This window comes from Salvia hispanica, chromosome 6 (genome assembly GCF_023119035.1).
Source record: "Salvia hispanica cultivar TCC Black 2014 chromosome 6, UniMelb_Shisp_WGS_1.0, whole genome shotgun sequence".
In the NCBI taxonomy this organism is placed as follows: domain Eukaryota; kingdom Viridiplantae; phylum Streptophyta; class Magnoliopsida; order Lamiales; family Lamiaceae; genus Salvia; species Salvia hispanica.
In genome coordinates this window covers 25,632,143-25,650,198 of record NC_062970.1, presented here as the reverse complement: position 1 = coordinate 25,650,198, position 18,056 = coordinate 25,632,143, and the positions used below count along the sequence as shown (strand labels likewise).

The 18,056-nt window shown below is 36.5% G+C and overlaps 2 protein-coding genes across 3 annotated transcripts; both read right to left on the bottom strand.

Moving 5' to 3' along the window:
- On the bottom strand, window positions 1–2,199 carry LOC125193489 (protein DETOXIFICATION 18-like). 2 transcript variants are annotated; one of them, XM_048091283.1, is made up of 7 exons: window positions 1,912–2,199; window positions 1,293–1,837; window positions 1,126–1,212; window positions 901–957; window positions 578–816; window positions 364–482; window positions 1–277 (listed from the first exon to the last, which is right to left on the bottom strand). In XM_048091283.1, the coding sequence occupies exons 1-7, from the start codon at window positions 2,155–2,157 to the stop codon at window positions 149–151; spliced, it is 1,422 nt and encodes a 473-aa protein (XP_047947240.1). In that variant the 5' UTR covers window positions 2,158–2,199; the 3' UTR covers window positions 1–148. The 2 variants fall into 2 exon arrangements, with proteins under 2 accessions (XP_047947240.1, XP_047947241.1); XM_048091284.1 differs by having other exon boundaries at window positions 144–277; window positions 364–507.
- Window positions 2,200–14,212: 12,013 nt separating this feature from the next.
- On the bottom strand, window positions 14,213–16,935 carry LOC125192088 (protein DETOXIFICATION 19-like). Its single transcript, XM_048089543.1, has 7 exons — window positions 16,601–16,935; window positions 15,420–15,964; window positions 15,241–15,327; window positions 15,106–15,162; window positions 14,796–15,034; window positions 14,599–14,717; window positions 14,213–14,441 (listed from the first exon to the last, which is right to left on the bottom strand). The coding sequence occupies exons 1-7, from the start codon at window positions 16,853–16,855 to the stop codon at window positions 14,316–14,318; spliced, it is 1,428 nt and encodes a 475-aa protein (XP_047945500.1). The 5' UTR covers window positions 16,856–16,935; the 3' UTR covers window positions 14,213–14,315.
- Between the last annotated feature and the right edge of the window lie 1,121 nt (window positions 16,936–18,056).

Sequence of the window (18,056 nt, the reverse complement as noted above, 5' to 3'; positions counted from 1 at the left end):
GATCTTGTACTATAGTAATTATTTCATCATGTGCCGCCCCAAAAATCAATTCAGATAGTACATATATTTGAGCAATAAGTTGATATTTGCGCACAACTCTTTTTATTTATTTGAGTAAATTTATCGGTTACAGTGTGATTTATTATACCTAGGGTTGAACAATGTTGGAAGATGGACTTTGACAAAACTCTATCCTTGTCCATTTATTGACTTTGGAAAGCACCAAAAGACCCATTGTTTGGACTGCCAAACCACATGCTAACCCAAGCCATAATCCCTGCAATATTCGAGCAAGTAGAATTGAAAAATGGAGGCAGTGTAGAAATACTAATAGAGAAGTAGATATTATATATGTTTAATTACCTTGGCATATAGTTTAAAGTAAAAAGCAAGGACAATAGCAAGAGGCATGCCAATCAAGTAGAAGCTTCCAATATTGATGAATACAACCAAGTGCTGCCATCCACATCCCCTTGCTACCCCTGCATTTGCAACTCAAACAAAACACTAAATAATATATAGTGTGATATCTTCAACAAATACTTCTATATAAACAGAGAGGGAGAGACAATGGAACCTGAGAAAATTCCTTGAAAAAAATCACACAAGACAGAAGCGACGAGGAGTGGAACCATGGAGGCGAAGGCGTTGAAGACGAGAGGGCTGTTGGTGAAAGCGGCAGCCCACACATTATGACCGAAACCAAGCGCCGACACAACACACAGTGCCAGCACTAGCGTCAGCTTAAGGGCGACGCTCATGGCTCGCCTTGCTCCCTCAGGATTCCCACCTCCCAACTCATTAGCCACCCTTGTGCTGCAAATGCAATAACCCAACATTCATTTCACCACTATTACTAGTAAAATATGCATAAATTAGATGATGCTGATGAAGAGCTACCTGATTGCAGCACCAAGACCGTAGCAGATCATGTAGCAAATCGTCTCTGCATTCACACTAACACACACAACCTCATATTAGTAGGAACAAATCAAAATCAAACTAAAACATATTTGGTAGAGTAGATAACTCATCTAGAGATGAAATTCTATAAATAAGAACGACCTTTTGTTCATAGATTACCCTACCAAATCTTTTACTCCAATCAGGTATTTCTTCACTTACCACATTGCAATGAGCGAAGTAGTGAGCTGCGAATCCGGCATCAAACCAGCCAACAACACAAGAATCTCGAAAGCCCAATACTCCAAACTGCTTCACCAAAAAAAAATAAAAAATAAAAAATAAAGGTATCGGATTCAAGTACACCATAGAAAAAAAAATTGACTTACCAGACCATAGCCGCAGAAGGCAGAGCGAGCTTCAAATAGGAAACCACATGCCTCAAGGCCTCCCAGCTAAACCCCCGCCACGTCAACCGGAAATTATCTGCCTTAACCACATAGAAACCCAGCATCACCACAGAAACCCACAGCGAAACCGACGCCGCCGCAGCCGCCCCTCTGCACCCCAGCGCCATCCAGTGGACCAACGTATAGGCAACGCCAACATGCAGCACCAGCGGCACGCCTGCGCACAGCACCAGCGGCGGCACCACCGACTGCGCCTGCACAAATCTCAACATATGCTGCAGAAGTCCCTGGGCAAACAGCCCCGGGATGAGCCACCTCAGATACAAACCCGCTTCTCTAGCAATGCCAGCGTCCTGCCCCAACGAGATCAAAATCGCCTCCGAATACCACCACAGAAATGACACGGCCGTCGAGAAAATCGCGGAGACGATGCAGGACGCTTGGAGATACACTCCAAGCATCCCGTACATTTTCCCGCCAAATCCCTGGCCGCACAACGTCTCCAGCGCGCCGCTCAATCCAACCTATTAGTAATAAATATAAATTTGATGGGCATGATTTAATTAGATGATGAAATTAATTAATTCCTAGTATTTACCATGAGGTCGAAGCCGGAGGCGGCAGCCCAGGAATTGGCGAGATTGGACGCGGCGAGCTCGAGGTGGCCGAAGTGGCCGGCGAACATGACGGAGATAAGAGGGATGAAAAAGTAGACGACATTGGTGAAGATGATAGGAAGGGCCAGAGATATCTGCTTCTTGGCCTCAGCGAGGAAGCCATCCTCCTCCGCCGTCTTACTATCTTCAATCAAGGGATGCTTCTCTGCGCCGCGTCCACAATCCATACTCTCAATTGATAATTCTACCTACCACACTCACTAGCAACTACCCCACCTCGATATGGATGACTTTGCTACAAATATACCATTAATATAGCCAAACCATTGGGCGTGCATACATTTAGTTTGCGTGATTAATATAGTCAGAATGAAGCCACATATTCATTTTTCAACTGCCACGTCAGTTTTTTAAATTACACCCTCCAAAAGCTACACTACAACCTACCGCAGCCGCAACTCAATTTCATAAAATCATTTTTAAAATTTGAAAACAAGGTCGTATTAATTCTAAATAAAAATTACATAAATGCAAAGATAAAAAAAAAAAAAAAAAAAAAAAAAAAAAAAAAAAAAACTCTTCCTTGGGTACGACATTGTTTGATTTGACACCAAAAGTGATAAAAAATAAAAATATCAATTAATTGGGGACGAATAAAAATGGAAATTAGTGTCAATTGATGAGAGACATAGGGAGTACAACTAAAAAAAATTAATACTACCTTCGTCCATTAAAAAAAAGGCTAATTTTACCATTTTGGCGGTACACCAAAATTAGGCCAATTCTAATTATGGAAACTTTTAAACAAATATTAACCCTACACATCATTCTAAATATGGAGCCCACAATCCATTAACACTACTTCAACCCTCATTTCTCTCTCTCTGTACCAATTATGCATTAAAACTTGTGTCATTTGCAACTTAATATATTTTTTCGTGAACGGAAGTAGTACATAATTCCCAAATTGGTAACAAATAACCCACGTGTCACATACGCAAGACACCCATATCATATAGGCTCAAAAACCACATAGACTCAAAAACTGACATTTATCAAGTATATATTTCAAAACATTCTAAAGCATAATGAGATCCTTTCACCCTTCTATATATTATTCCCCCCGTCCCACAAGAATATGCACTATTTTCTTTTTAGTCTGTCCCACGAGAATATATCATTCTTACTTTATTCCACTATCTATTTTACTCTCTCTTTATCTTTCCTCTTTTATTCATCTCTCCTACTTTTCAATGCTATTTCTTAATCTATATGTCCAAAAGTTTTAACTCAACTTAGTAGGGACAGAGGGAGTAGTAGTTTATATGAGCCACATTCAGTGTATATAAACTCCACATTTAATTCCACATCCCACAAATATCAAATGTATTCTTTCACCAATACATATAACCATAAACATTAAATACCATAAATAGTTTGATATAATGCATAATGTTTCTCTGTTTCTTTTTATTATTATGTGACAAATCAAGTATGGTTCTGCCCGATATTTAATATGCCTCTGAACTTTGACCCGAATGTCCATCTGTAATTTGATCCGTAGGTCCCTCCATGATTGACATGTATGTCCCTCTGTATTTTGACACATAGATCTTTAGTATTTTGACTTGATGGTCTCTCTATAATTTTGTCTATAATTTTGATTCAGAACCATCACAAATCCTCTTTAATAATATGATTCATATAATTTCTATTATATCAACTATATATTCATATCATATTCCATAATCAATATCAAATGACATATAACTATACCAGTTTCACAATATAAATCGATTATTTACTTTAATCAAACCTAAAACAAAAGAAAATACATCGAAACAAAAAATATAATTTATACACGCCTAATTGTAGTAAAAGAAAATCTACTCGATACCAGATTCTGCTTCATAATTTACAATATTCAACCCTATATAATTAAACACAAATTTAGTCTACAACTATATGGAATATATTTTAAAGATTGCTCTAACCTTGACTTCATTATTACCGTGCTCAACCTTTTATCTCGGCAACTAATATAAGTAAAACCATTTTTATTATATATTCTTCTTGTAAATTTTAAGAAATTTAATAAAAAATGAATTGGAAAAGTTAATAGAATATAAATTCTACCTTTATATTTAATTTTATAATAAAAGAATGCAAATGAGTTAGTGGAACATGAGATCATTTCTAAAAATTTAAAATATTAAACAAGTATTGACGAGCAGATTAAAAAAAAACTAGTACTAACAAGTAATGGTAAGAAAGCTTCTACAAAATGGTCCCAAAATAATATACTCACTTCGTCCGAATGCTAATAACACTTTTTTTATCTATAAGCACGCATCGAATCACTTGTAATATTTTTATTTTAAATAAGAATTAGTAGAGTATTTAATGGATATTAGAATTAATTAAGTGTTTTTCATTAATTAAATTTTTATTATACTTAGAATATTAATTTAATTGCATGAATTACTTTTTTGCTGCAATGAGTGGTATACATCCTTGCTAGTAGATATTAGTTGCATGGATTAGTGGTATGGCTAAATGGTCAACACGTGTATGCAACACAATTGCGTTACATTTATTTTGCTTATGTTTCTATACTTTTTTAACTGTTATCATAGCTTGTTCTCCATCTACTTATTCGTCTTATTATATGTGGCATATTTATTTTTGCATAAATGTGTAGGTAGTTGTATTTAATGGTTAAATAGAAAAAGAATAAAATAAATATGAGAAAAAGTAAAAAGAAAAAATAAGAGAAAGAATGAAGTTAGGAAAAGATAGAGTCGTAGAGTATTGCTTTTATACCATAGAAAGAAGTGTCTCATTTATAATGGGATGTCCTAAAAGTACTATTTTGATAATAGAACTCATTTTCAATTGAGTCCTTCTCAGTTTATACTTTATTATAAAAATAAAATTTACATTTCACTAATTTTTTTAAATTCACTACCTATACATTTATTAAAATCATGTCGTGTCAAAGTTTAACGATTATTGATTGATGGAAACAGTAATTTTTACTAATCCTTTTTTATTTTATTAATTTTATATTAAATTTATCCATTATCATATTAGAGGAACACAATATTTTACTAATCATCTTTTATTTTATTAATTTCTGTTTGCATTTACTATCTTCCTCCTTTAGAAAATACTACTAACACCTTTTAAAACGAGGATTGTTTCAAAGCATAATACTTTTAAAACGAGGATTGTTTCAAAGCATAATTAGTAAGTAACTAAGATTGTAAGAGATATAAAAGAGAAAAGATAATGAAATAATATTAGTGGATTACAAGGTTTATATTATTAGTATTTATTTATATAATACTAGTGGATAATAGCGTCTATAAAATATAAATTATTATTTTTAATAATATTAATTATAATTAAAATAACGTGTATATATTGTTCATCTTTTATATTATTGCTATCGGACTCGAATTTATTTTCATCATACACAGTTGTACACCTTTATTATAATGGGTCATTTTCTATTTTAGGAGTTGGACACATCTTTGAGATTATCCACAATGATGTTTTTTTTATCCGGAAGATTCCTCGCTCAAATCCTTATCTGTCAACTGCAGGCCAACGGACGAGGCAACAGACGAGCGATACGCCCGAACTTTCGTCCACGGTCGAAGGGGTGCGTGTGCATCGACTGGAGGGCCCGAACGATAAAAAATCAGCTTTTAATTATAAAAATGATTTTTATTTAATATAAAAAAATGGGTTATTTACCTAGAAATACATGAACTTTGAGGTTATTTTGATTTTTCCCCTAAATTTTATAATTTGAATATATATGCATGAACTTTAATGTTTCTGATTTTTCCCCAATATCCAAAATCAAAATAAAGCTTATGTGTCAATCAAAACAACGCCAACATATTTATATTAACTAATAAAATAAAAAAATTTAAATTCCACATCAGCACGACCACACCTTCCGAGTCTTTCTTGTGCATCTCCAACAGTTGTCTCCTTGTTCAGATCGAAGCTCGCGCCTTCATCCTCAACTCCTGCACGCTCCTCCGCAAGCTCCTTCAAAAACCTCCACAACTTGCAGTGCGCCATGGCAATCGCCGGCGACGCGCACCCCGACAACATTGCAATGGGGATGACGATGCGAAGAGGATCGTGAAGAATTCACCGTGGAAGAGGAAGAATTGAGTGCAAAGGTGGAAGATCTCTCGCCGGATCGAGTCCATTCGCGATTCCTTTCTCGAAATTCTCCTTCCAAACAAATCCTCATCCCTGCCACCAGCGGATGGCTCCTCATCGCCGCCGTACAAGCCGATCTGTGGCGCTGTTCCTCGTCCACCACGTGAGCGTCTTTACCTTCCGCCATTGATGTAATCTTCCACCAAGATGGAGAGGCGGCAGGTTGGAACTCGAGACATGAACACCTCTGGCATTATCCCGACGGCGGCGGGCAGAGCCTTGACGTTGACGAAGAGCTCGACAAAAAAAAAGCAAGGGTGAAAGATGGCTGATGTGGATTTTAAATTTATTATTTTTTAATTAATATAAATATGTTGGTATAATTTTAATTGCCACATAGACTTTAACTTGCCACATGTGTTTTGATTTTAGATTTTGAGAAAAAATCAAAATTATCAAAAGTTCATGTATTTATATTCAAATTTTAAAGTTTTGGGGAAAAATAAAAAAAAAATTCAAAGTTCATGTATTTATAGGCTAAAAACCTTAAAAAAATTATAATTTCACAACGATCCATATTATAGACGAATCCGTGAATTAGTGAAAGATTATATTTTGTAGAATATAATCCTTCACACTAGATGTGGAAGTTTTGCATTGCTTAAGTAACCTTTTATAGATAGGTATTCAGCTCAACTTTCATTGTTACTTTGATATGAGATAAATGGTTGTTTCATAAATATATTTTCAATTCCAAGTTTCTTTATGATTTCGATGTGGGACAATTAATTTTACACTTAAAAGAGTTTTTTTTTTGCTTCATGGAAAAATTTGTTTGGTTTCGATACAAAATTTATTAGTCTAGTAGTAAACGTGTATTGAAAAATCATAGAGGTTGTGGATTTAGAGCATCTCCAATGGTACATAGGCCAGCAATAGGCTAACCATTCTCTCTCCTGCCACGTCAGCAGCACTAAAAAATCTACCTGCCACATCAGATTTAGGTCAGCCATAGGCCAGTCGCAATAAAAGTAATTCGAAATATACTACATTTACGGAATTAAAATCACGATTAAATTACCGAATTAAATTTACGAGACATATACGGGAAAATTCATTAATTTTATTTTTTAAAAAAAGTACATTAACTAAAAATCAAAAAAATTACATAATAAAAAAAAATCCGGGCTTCCACACACGAGCCACCGCCCCACTCTACTCCTCACTAATTTATTAAAAAAATACATTAAAAAATGTTAGTATGCCTTGAATCCATTATAGTTTGCCGCTAGCCGAACGGTATGACATGTTTCTGTTTTAGGTCTTAATTTTGTATTGGGCTAGTTGTTGTTGTCCATCGCTAGATGTTGCTCTTGTACAGAAATTTAGAGATAGAGAAAATCGCGTTTATATAGTTTTTCAAATTTTATAAAAAAAAAATTAAAAAAAAATTTAAAAAAAAAGAATTAAAAAAAAATTAAAAAAGAATTAAAAAAAAAATTAAAAAATAGCGCTGGCCGATCGGGCCGCCACAATGGCGGCCAGCGCACCAGCCGGCCGCCCACCAATCGGCCAGCCCACGCCGATCGGCTCGCCGGTTAGCCGCTCGCCGCCTCCAATGGTTCGGCTAGCCGATCGGCCAGCGCGAAGAATCGGCTAGCCGATCGCTAGCCGACCATTGGAGATGCTCTTAAACCCCATACCTAACATTTTGATTTTAATTTTGACTTGTATTTTCTTATTTTATTCGATTTTTTTTGTTTATATTTTATTCCTATAATCATGTTTATATTTTTATGATAATGTAAATTTAATTAAGCAATGTAGGTTTTTTTTACAATTAATGTAAGTGTTTTTTTTTTAATTTGTTATGTTTTTATATTTTATATTTTTCTATTTATTATTTGAAAACAAAAATATTAAAATTAAATTATAAAATTGAAAGGGCAGACACTAGTCCGCACCATTGCAAGAGGTTAGTTCGGACTAAGAAATGCTGATGTGGTGGACCATAGTTTGGCCACTAGTCCGGACATTAGTTCGGACCATTGTTTGTGGATACTCTTACGCGACCCAACTTTGGAAATCTTGTGCTAGGCTCTTGATAACATCAACTTGACTGTGATAATCTACCAATACAACAAAGCGCAAGCTAAGGATACGTTGAACATGACTGAAGTGGAACACAAGTACACGAGAACCTTTTACGTGCACTCCATAGGAAGATCGAAAAATAGGTTTAATTTTACTAAAATTTCTAGTTGTAATTCTGTTTTGTTATCTACGAAGACTTTTTAATTTATATGTTGTTTACTCGTATTTCAATTCTAGAAAGGAAAAAAAAAATGCAAATTAATGTTATGGCGGAGAGAGAGGCATGGGAAGATAATGTGAATCTTCTAGATTGAAGACTCATGAACTTGCCCCGGACTTGTTCTTGTAAATAAACCCAGCGAATAAACAAGATAAACCAAGAAATGGAACAAGAAAAATGGATAAAAGGATAGATGATGGATTAGTGTTATGATTTAGGTGAAGAACAAGAAAGAAATCCCAAAGGCACTTTCACATACAAACACCTAATGGCTCCACAAACTAGCAACACAAGAACTAGCAAGCATACCTTTACAATCAACCTTAGCCCGGCAAAAGATCGAATGCAACCCGAAGGAATTTGATAAGTCTTCAAAAGATGAAGAAGGTGAGCTCTCAAATATGGAGAAATTGTCTCTTACAAATATTCAAAAGCTGAGAATGAAACCCTACAAAAGAGTATTTATACTAAAACCAAAGTAATAGGGAAAATAGTCTTTAAAATCTTAAAAAATGGCATTTTCGGGCAAAACGCCCGGCCCGGGCGTTTTGGGGCCTTGCCCGGGCGTTTTCTCTGTGGCCGGGCATTTTTGGCAGCTCTGCGCGACTTTCGTCAAACGGCCATAACTTCCTCATCCGAGCTCCGATTGAGGCGTGTAAGGTACTCACGCGAAGCTCTTTTGACGATGAAGATAATGGTAGTCTTAGAACAACATTTGGACATCATTTTGATAGGTAAATTCTGGTTTGAGTCAGACCTTCGAATCCGGCTTGGCTCCTTGCCATATCTCCACCTTCTTTTCGGACCCCAATCAACCCATGGCCCTCGATGTCGTTGCATCCTATGATTGTGAATACCCGGATTCACATCATCCTCTCCTTCTTTGTGAAAGGATTTGTCCTCAAATCCGGTTCTTCGATTATTCTCTAGGACACCCGGATTCACATCATCCCCTCCTTCTTTTGAAGGATTTGTCCTCAAATCCCGATCAAGTTCACCTACAAAATCGAGCGAGTCCAAATCAAATATCATAGTATCGTGCAAGAGGTTGATTTCACTTCGGAACCAAAAAGACATTTCACTAACAAGGAGATGGTTCTCACAATCATAATCAACGAACCAACCATCACATTCAAAATCAAATTTGGCAATGAGAACAAAGGACACCTCCATCTTAAGATCATTTTCTTGAATCTTACAAGGAATCATACCAAGTAAAGAATCAAGGTTGTCAACATGATGTTCACTTAATAACTCCAACACTTTGAAGAAGTGATCATTATTATGAGAAGAATGTGAAGAAAAACTATTATACATATCATGTAGGGTATGCTCAACACAAGACATGTGAACCTTGTAAAACACCACATGAATCTTGTAAAACATAACATCAATCAACATAAGGAACTTATCGAAATAAGTCCCTTGCAATTGCTCTAACAATTTCAAGACATGAGCACACACATGAGAACAATGCATTATTATGACTTTAATCACAACATAACCCACAAAAGATATGTGAGTGGAAAAGTCCTTCACAAAAAGACCATAGAACATCCCGATTCCATTGAAGGGTCTAACCATTTTGCAATGAAAACATAGCGAATACCAAGTTCTAAAGTCATCAACAATTTCAGTTCTCTTGGTCCTACTATTCTCATCCACATATTTATGAAACTTATAATTACGAACAAGAGAAGACTTAGACATCTTAGTATGCAAGGAAGCCATTCCAACATTCAAGTTAAAATCCATAAGAGCAATGACATGCCTATCAATGTATGAATTTACCAAGAAAGGGTCATCATATAATGCAAAGATAGATTTGGAACCCAAAAGTTCAAGATCATGCCACCACATATAACACCAATTATCAATGCCAAAACTTTCAAGCCACGTGGAATTTTCAACACTAATAACCTTTATATGCTTCATTGAATCTTTAGCACGAGTCAAGGTTAGAATACTTGAACCTTGGATAAGGAGCGGTTCAACTTGGCCTTGTTCACATGAGTTCATTACCGGTAAGAAGTTACTCGGTGCCTCCTCAACTCGGGGTTCACATTCCAAACCTTTCAATTTCTGCATCACAAAGTCATCAAAGATGAAAGACAAATCGAAAGAGTTAGTGAAATAAGTGTCGCTCTTCTCACCAAGGGCAAAAAGGATAAGGTGATTTAGAGCCCTCCCATGGGTGATCTTAGAGTCTAACAAGCAACCTTTTTTTCTCACATGCTTGTGGTTTTTCTCTCTTAAAAGCATTGATTGACACTCACCCCCACCACTCTCTCTTGGCTTTTGCATCTCCAATTTTTTCCTTTTCTCACACTCTATATTTTCTTCTCTCTCTTGATCATTCCTTAAAGGCTCATTTACTTTTGCAATATCAATTGGCTTCATTTTCATGCTCAAGACTTGAAGGGCTTTTAATGGCTCACGCTCTTTTTCGGCTTCCACTATGCTAGACACACTATCATTAAAAGTTGGGTGTGCGCCTTCTTCATGTACGGCCGTGGAAGACTCTTCTTCATCATCATCGGCAACAAAATCCACCATATTCTTGACACGCTCTTTATTGTCACACCTATTTTGAATCAAGCCCTTTGAAGTAGTGAAGTTGGATGACAACCACGACGAAACCTTCGTATGATAGCTAGGATGAGATAGGTCCATCTTCTTTGGTGGGATGCTTCTTCGTCTTGTGTCACCACCATAATGTCGAGGGTTTGAGCTCTCCCTTGATTTACTTGAGACTTCCTCATCCATTAACCACTCATGCACTTTATGATGACCATGATCCCTCATCCTCCTAGAGTGAGACTCTCCATGGAACTTTGGTACTCGCTCCCTTCTACTCCCTCTATCAAGTCCATCATCGTGATACCTTGACTTGTAGTCACTCCTAGCATGTCTCTCTCGGTCACTAGGTGCTATGGAATGGTTATGCCTAACTCGATCTCTTATGAGGGATATATTCTCATGGTATGCCGTAAATCCCTCTTGCATAGAATTCATGATTCCCCGCGCATCACGCATCTCCTTCATGATTGAGGAAAACATCTCTTTGAGGGTGTTGTCGGATGTGGACGCGATGTCGTCCCCATCCTCCCTTCTAGGCGAATTGTGCTTAGAAATCCTCGTACGTGGTGACATTTTCGGTACCTACAAAGAAGATAAAAGGACTAGGGACACATCCCTTTTGTTAATAACACAAACAACGCACACACCCAAGAATGGAGACTTTAGTGAGGAGCTCACTTCCCAACCCACAAAGTATGTCCCCAATTCCCCAAACTCACACCCAATGTCTCTCGGAAGGTTTAGAGATTTAGTGGCTAGATACTCTCCTTCACTTGCTCTCGGTGATGTAATCCCAAGGGTTGCACAAATAGCACAAACAAGATACACAACTAGGCAAGTGAAAACTAGTCCAAGAAGCCACAAGATTAGTGAAAGTAGGGAGCTAAGCCAATGGGACAAATTAACAAATACTTTGTGTGCACAATTTCACCCAACAACAATAGACCCAACAATTGATGTAATTTCGGCCTACAACTTTGTAACATTCACATAAACGTACCCAACAACACATATGCAAGTTTATAGCTAATGCCCATGGATAGATTTGGAGATATCTCTTTTCTTTTTTTTTTGACAATTTTCTAACAATTTCACTCTTTTTTTTTTTTTTTTTTTTTTTTTTTTTTTTTTTTTTTTTTTTTTTTTTTTTTTCTTACAAGAACAAGAACCAATGGCTCTTGATACCAAATAATGTGAATCTTCTAGATTGAAGACTCATGAACTTGCCCCGGACTTGTTCTTGTAAATAAACCCAACGAATAAACAAGATAAACCAAGAAATGGAACAAGAAAAATGGATAAAAGGATAGATGATGGATTAGTGTTATGATTTAGGTGAAGAACAAGAAAGAAATCCCAAAGGCACTTTCACATACAAACACCTAATGGCTCCACAAACTAGCAACACAAGAACTAGCAAGCATACCTTTACAATCAACCTTAGCCCGGCAAAAGATCGAATGCAACCCGAAGGAATTTGATAAGTCTTCAAAAGATGAAGAAGGTGAGCTCTCAAATATGGAGAAATTGTCTCTTACAAATATTCAAAAGCTGAGAATGAAACCCTACAAAAGAGTATTTATACTAAAACCAAAGTAATAGGGAAAATAGTCTTTAAAATCTTAAAAAATGGCATTTTCGGGCAAAACGCCCGGCCCGGGCGTTTTGGGGCCTTGCCCGGGCGTTTTCTCTGTGGCCGGGCATTTTTGGTAGCTCTGCGCGACTTTCGTCAAACGGCCATAACTTCCTCATCCGAGCTCCGATTGAGGCGTGTAAGGTACTCACGCGAAGCTCTTTTGACGATGAAGATAATGGTGGTCTTAGAACAACATTTGGACATCATTTTGATAGGTAAATTCTGGTTTGAGTCAGACCTTCGAATCCGGCTTGGCTCCTTGCCATATCTCCACCTTCTTTTCGGACCCCAATCAACCCATGGCCCTCGATGTCGTTGCATCCTATTATTGTGAATACCGGGATTCACATCATCCTCTCCTTCTTTGTGAAAGGATTTGTCCTCAAATCCGATTCTTCGATTATTCTCTAGGACACCCGGATTCACATCAGAAGAGGCTTGCTATTGTAGGAGTTGTGGTTTAGGACAGAAAAATAAGAAAATGAAGATGTGGCAAAAGTTTTAGCTTGGTGAGAAATACATCATCCAAAAATGATTGCATAAACAGTATAAAAATAGAAGATATTAGCTATACATTTTGGGTTAGAGACGTATCTTGAGCCATCTCTATCTTGTTTCACTTTGTAAACTTGGATAGCATAAAAAAAAGTACAATAAGATTATTTTTTTGTGCACGTCTCAAAATGAGACTATTTTTAGTTGTCAGGGTAAGTATGTAAAAATTATGTGTGTAGCTTAATTAGTTGTTACGTCGCCTCCTTACCTCAAAGTCTAGTAGTTTGACTGATGGCTCTTCCGTCTGCCTCTTCTCGTTTTCTCTTTGTGTTATATCATGGAGTATCTTTCTTTCTTTTCTTCTTTTTCAACCTTGTCATTTCATTGTATATTATTGTTTTCTTTTCTTCGTGTGAATAATAATCATCCATGTTCATGCTTGAGCAATAGATGAACTTTTACATCTATTTGTCTCTCCCAAACTAGCAGAGAGGAAATAGGAGGAAGATAATTAGTCCCTCCGTCCCAGAAAGATTGTACAATTTCCTTTTTCACACTCGTTTTGCAAAAATAATAATAAATAGTTAAAGTAGAGAGAAATTAAAGTAAAAGAGAGAATAATGTAGAGAATTGTCTTACCTACATTATTCTTTCTTTTATTTTACTCTCTTTCAACTTTACCTATTTATTATTATTTTTACTAAACGAGTGCAGAAAATAAACTGGGACAACCTTTCTAGGACGAAGGGAGTATATTTTTGAGCAAAGCATATGGTCATTCTATAAAAAAAGGCCCAATGTATTTATGAATGAATTCAATAATTTTCGGTAAACCAATTAGTTAATCGATTAATTGAAGCAGAGTTCAGTTTAAGTTTGATTGTAGGATGGAATGATTTATAATTCGATTAACTTATTAATTTGGTTCAGTTATAACCAAATTGATTGATGAATCACCCCCTAGTTAAGTGTGTGTAGAAGATGTGAGTTATAATTTACAAACATAATTAGAGTTATTTTTAACTAGTTATGATATACGCATATAATTTTCATAAAATATGCAGCTATAAAATTACGTTGAAAATTTTAAATATTCCAGGCCATAGCCAAGTGCAAATTATTGCATCATCCAAAAATAATCGCATAATTAATATGAATATAGAAGATTACATTAGTCACACATTGGGCTTGAGTGATGTATCTTGAGCCATCTCTATCTTCTTCCACTTCGTAAACTTGGACAGCAGAAAAAGGCCAATTGTTTGTGCAGTCAAACCACATATCAACCCAATCCATAATCCCTGTGCCACAAAAAAAAAAACAGATTTTATGCTTCTTAGTTCAAGTTTCAATTTTTAGTAATGATAAAAACTCATATGAGTGTACCGTGCGGACGATAAAAAGAGGTCGTCCGCACCTTTCTATTCGTTTCTAAACATAGCAAGAAAGCGTACGTACCTTGGCACGGAGTGTAGTCTTGAATGCAAGAAAAGCGGCGACAAGCATTCCGATGCAGTAGAATCCTCCCAAGTTGATATACACAACCAAATGCTGCCAACCGCAACCTCGTGCTACCCCTGCACTCAAAAAAACATCTTTCAATCTAATCGGATCTCTCAACATCGCTACTTTAGTGGTGAATCACAACACACAACCTGATAATATTCCTTGAACAAAATCACACAATATGGACAAGACAAGGAAAGGCGTCATTGAGGCGAATGCTTGAATTATCACGGGGCTACTGGTGAAGGCGCTGGCCCAGAGATTATGCCCCAAGGACAGTGCCAAAACTACAGCTAGAGCAAGGATAACAGTGAGCTTAAGAGTGACGTGCATTGCTTGCCTGGCTCGATCAGGCTGTCCAGCGCCCAACTCGTTAGACACCCTCGTGCTGCAACAGCAGAAATTTCAGCACTAGGAAAATTACACGAAACAGAGAAATTTAGGGCTGTTTATTCTTACCTAGCTGCTGCGCTCAGGCCATAAGCAATCATGTACGTAATTGCTTCCGTGTTCACACTGATCAATATATAGTCATGAGTACCGACCTTGAAATTAGACAAATAAACCAAGTTGACGCATCATACTACTACTTACCACATCGCTATGAGCGAAGTAGTGACCTCCGGGTTTGGCATCAATCCGGCCAATAAAACAAGAATCTCGAAAGCCCAATATTCCAGACTGATTTCAATAGTATGTTAGTATCGATCATAAGAGAAACAAAAGGAAAACGAAGCAATCACATATACTCTAAGCTAGAAAAATCGACTAACCAAACCATTGCTGCAGAAGGCAGAGCAAGCTTCAAGCTTGGCCATATATGACTTAAAGACTCCCAAGTAAATCCATCCCACGTGTATTTGAATTTATTTGCGGTAAGCAAGTACCAGGCTAGCATGAAGAATGATAACCACAAAGATATGGAAGCTGCCAATGGAGCTCCCTTGTATCCGAGGGCGGACCAATTAACCAAAGCATAGGCAATACCAATGTGCAGGACAAGAGGGACCACCGAGCAGACAACGAGTGGGATAACGACTGACTGTGTCTGAAGAAACCTAAGCATATTTTGCAAGAATCCATAAGCAAACAGCCCCGGAATCAAGTACTTGAGATACAGACCGGCCGAGTTTGCGATTTGAGGATCTTGTTGTAGTAAAATGAGGATAGTGTCGGAATACCACCACAGAACAGACACGAGGACAGCGGAGATAAGCGATATAATGCAAGAGGTCTGGAGATAAACTCCCATTATCCTGTACATTTTGGCACCAAATCCTTGGCCACAGAGGGTTTCAAGGGAACCACTCAACCCAACCTACACCAAAGCACAGTAATTCTCTAAAATGATCGGTAAACATGATTGTTGATACTAGTAAAGAATCTAGGGAATTGAAGCTCAAATCATGTGTTCATTTTTTCAATTTAACATACTTTAACATATGGATGTAATCAAATGCAAACTCTAAATATTGTACAAACTCCAAATCAGGAATCAAAAAATGTCAACAGATGACAAAATAATAGTGACACTCTATTTTTCCCACTCTAAGTAACACATCTTCCTTTTTAGTGTGTCCCACTCTCAATGATACATTTCTAAAAATAGCAACATTACTCTCTCTCTCTATTTTTTCTCTCTCTTACTTATTCTCTACCTTTAATTCACCAAATAACAATATAAAATCTCGTGCTGAAAAGAAAATGCTCCAATTAGAGTGGAACAGAGAGAGCAGCAACATAAAATGTCAATGTCAAAAATGACATAATAACATCAACAGAAAAGGCCAACAATTGACGTGATGAAGTGTTTGTACGATATATAGAATATACATTTTATCACTGACACCACCAATCCAGTTGATTAGATTGAGACAAAGTCGTATAAGATGACGAAATAAATTTGTAGTAATTGAAGACAAATTGGAGTCAAATGAAGTAAAGTAATACTAACCAAGAAAGAGAAACCGGTCACCGCAGCCCAGGAATTGGCGAGATTAGCGGCGGCGAGTTCGAGATCACCGAGGTGGCCGGCGAACATGACGGAGACGAGAGGGATGAAGTAGAAGGCGGCGTTGGTAAGAATCATGGGCAGCGCGAACACCACCTGCTCCTTCGCCTCCGCAACATCGATAACCTTGCTCAGCAGCCCCTCCTCCCCCGGAGAGTTTCTGTCGAGAAGGGGAGTCGTGGAAGAAGCTGAATCCATTTCGTCCAACTGCCCACTCGAGATCCCTTTCCCAACTATTAATACTGTTCTTTCGTGTATGCACGACCGCCTTATTTTAATTGTAGAGTAGGAGTAATATTTTAAAGGTTTCAGTCACGAAAAGGAAATTACTCCGTCCATCCCACAAAGATTGTCCCACTTTGACTGGGCACGAATTTTATAAAATGTAATGAAAAATGAGTTGAAAAAATTAGTGTAATGTGAGTCCTACTTTATATATTAGTTTTATAATAAAATATAAGTAAAAATGAATTAGTGAAATATAATGTCTACTACTAAAAATAATCTAAATGAAATGGAACAAACTTTATGAGACAGACCAAAATGAAAAAATGAGACAAATCTCTATGGGACTGAGGAAGTAATTATCACGGCTGATGCACCATTTATTTATGGGGCCTACAACTGTATTCGAATGTCAATTCTAGGACATATATATTCTTTTCTTCAGCTATCGTTAAGATGAGATATTATAAATTACTTCTTCCGTTCCATAGTAATGAAGATGAGATTAAGAAAAATTATATTAGATGAATTAAGTAAAAGGAGAACAAAGTGGAAAATGAAAAAAGAAGAGAGCTGAATAGAGAAAAAAAGTAAAAGAGAGTAAAGTAGGTGTGGAAAAATGTGTTGACTTTTACTAAAAAGTGAAATAACTCTATTACTATGGAACGTACCAAAATAACAAAATGACTCTATTATTATGGAACGAAGGGAGCAGCATTTTTACTATTCCCTTTGTTCCATTAGGATGTCCATATTCTTGAAATGATATACTCCCTCCGTCCCATTAAATATGCAACATTTGAGAATAAGCACAGGTTTTTATGTAGAGTTGTTTTGTGAGTTAACGAAGAGATAGTAAAGTAAGAGAGATGAAAAAGTAGAGATAGAGATATTTCCATTTTAAGAAACGTTTCATTTTTAATGGGACAAACTAAAAAGGAAAACATTTTATTTCTAATGGGACATAGAGAGTATAATTTTAGATGGAATTGTTGAATATGATAAAGTAGAATGAAAAAGATAATTGAATATATTAATAAGGTTGATGAGAGAAGAATTTATTTCCAAATATAAAAAATGAATAACTTGAATGAGATAAAAAAAAGAAAAAGAAAAAGTGAAGAATATGAGGGAGAGACTTTCCACTTATAGAAATATAGTCAAGAAAGAGAAA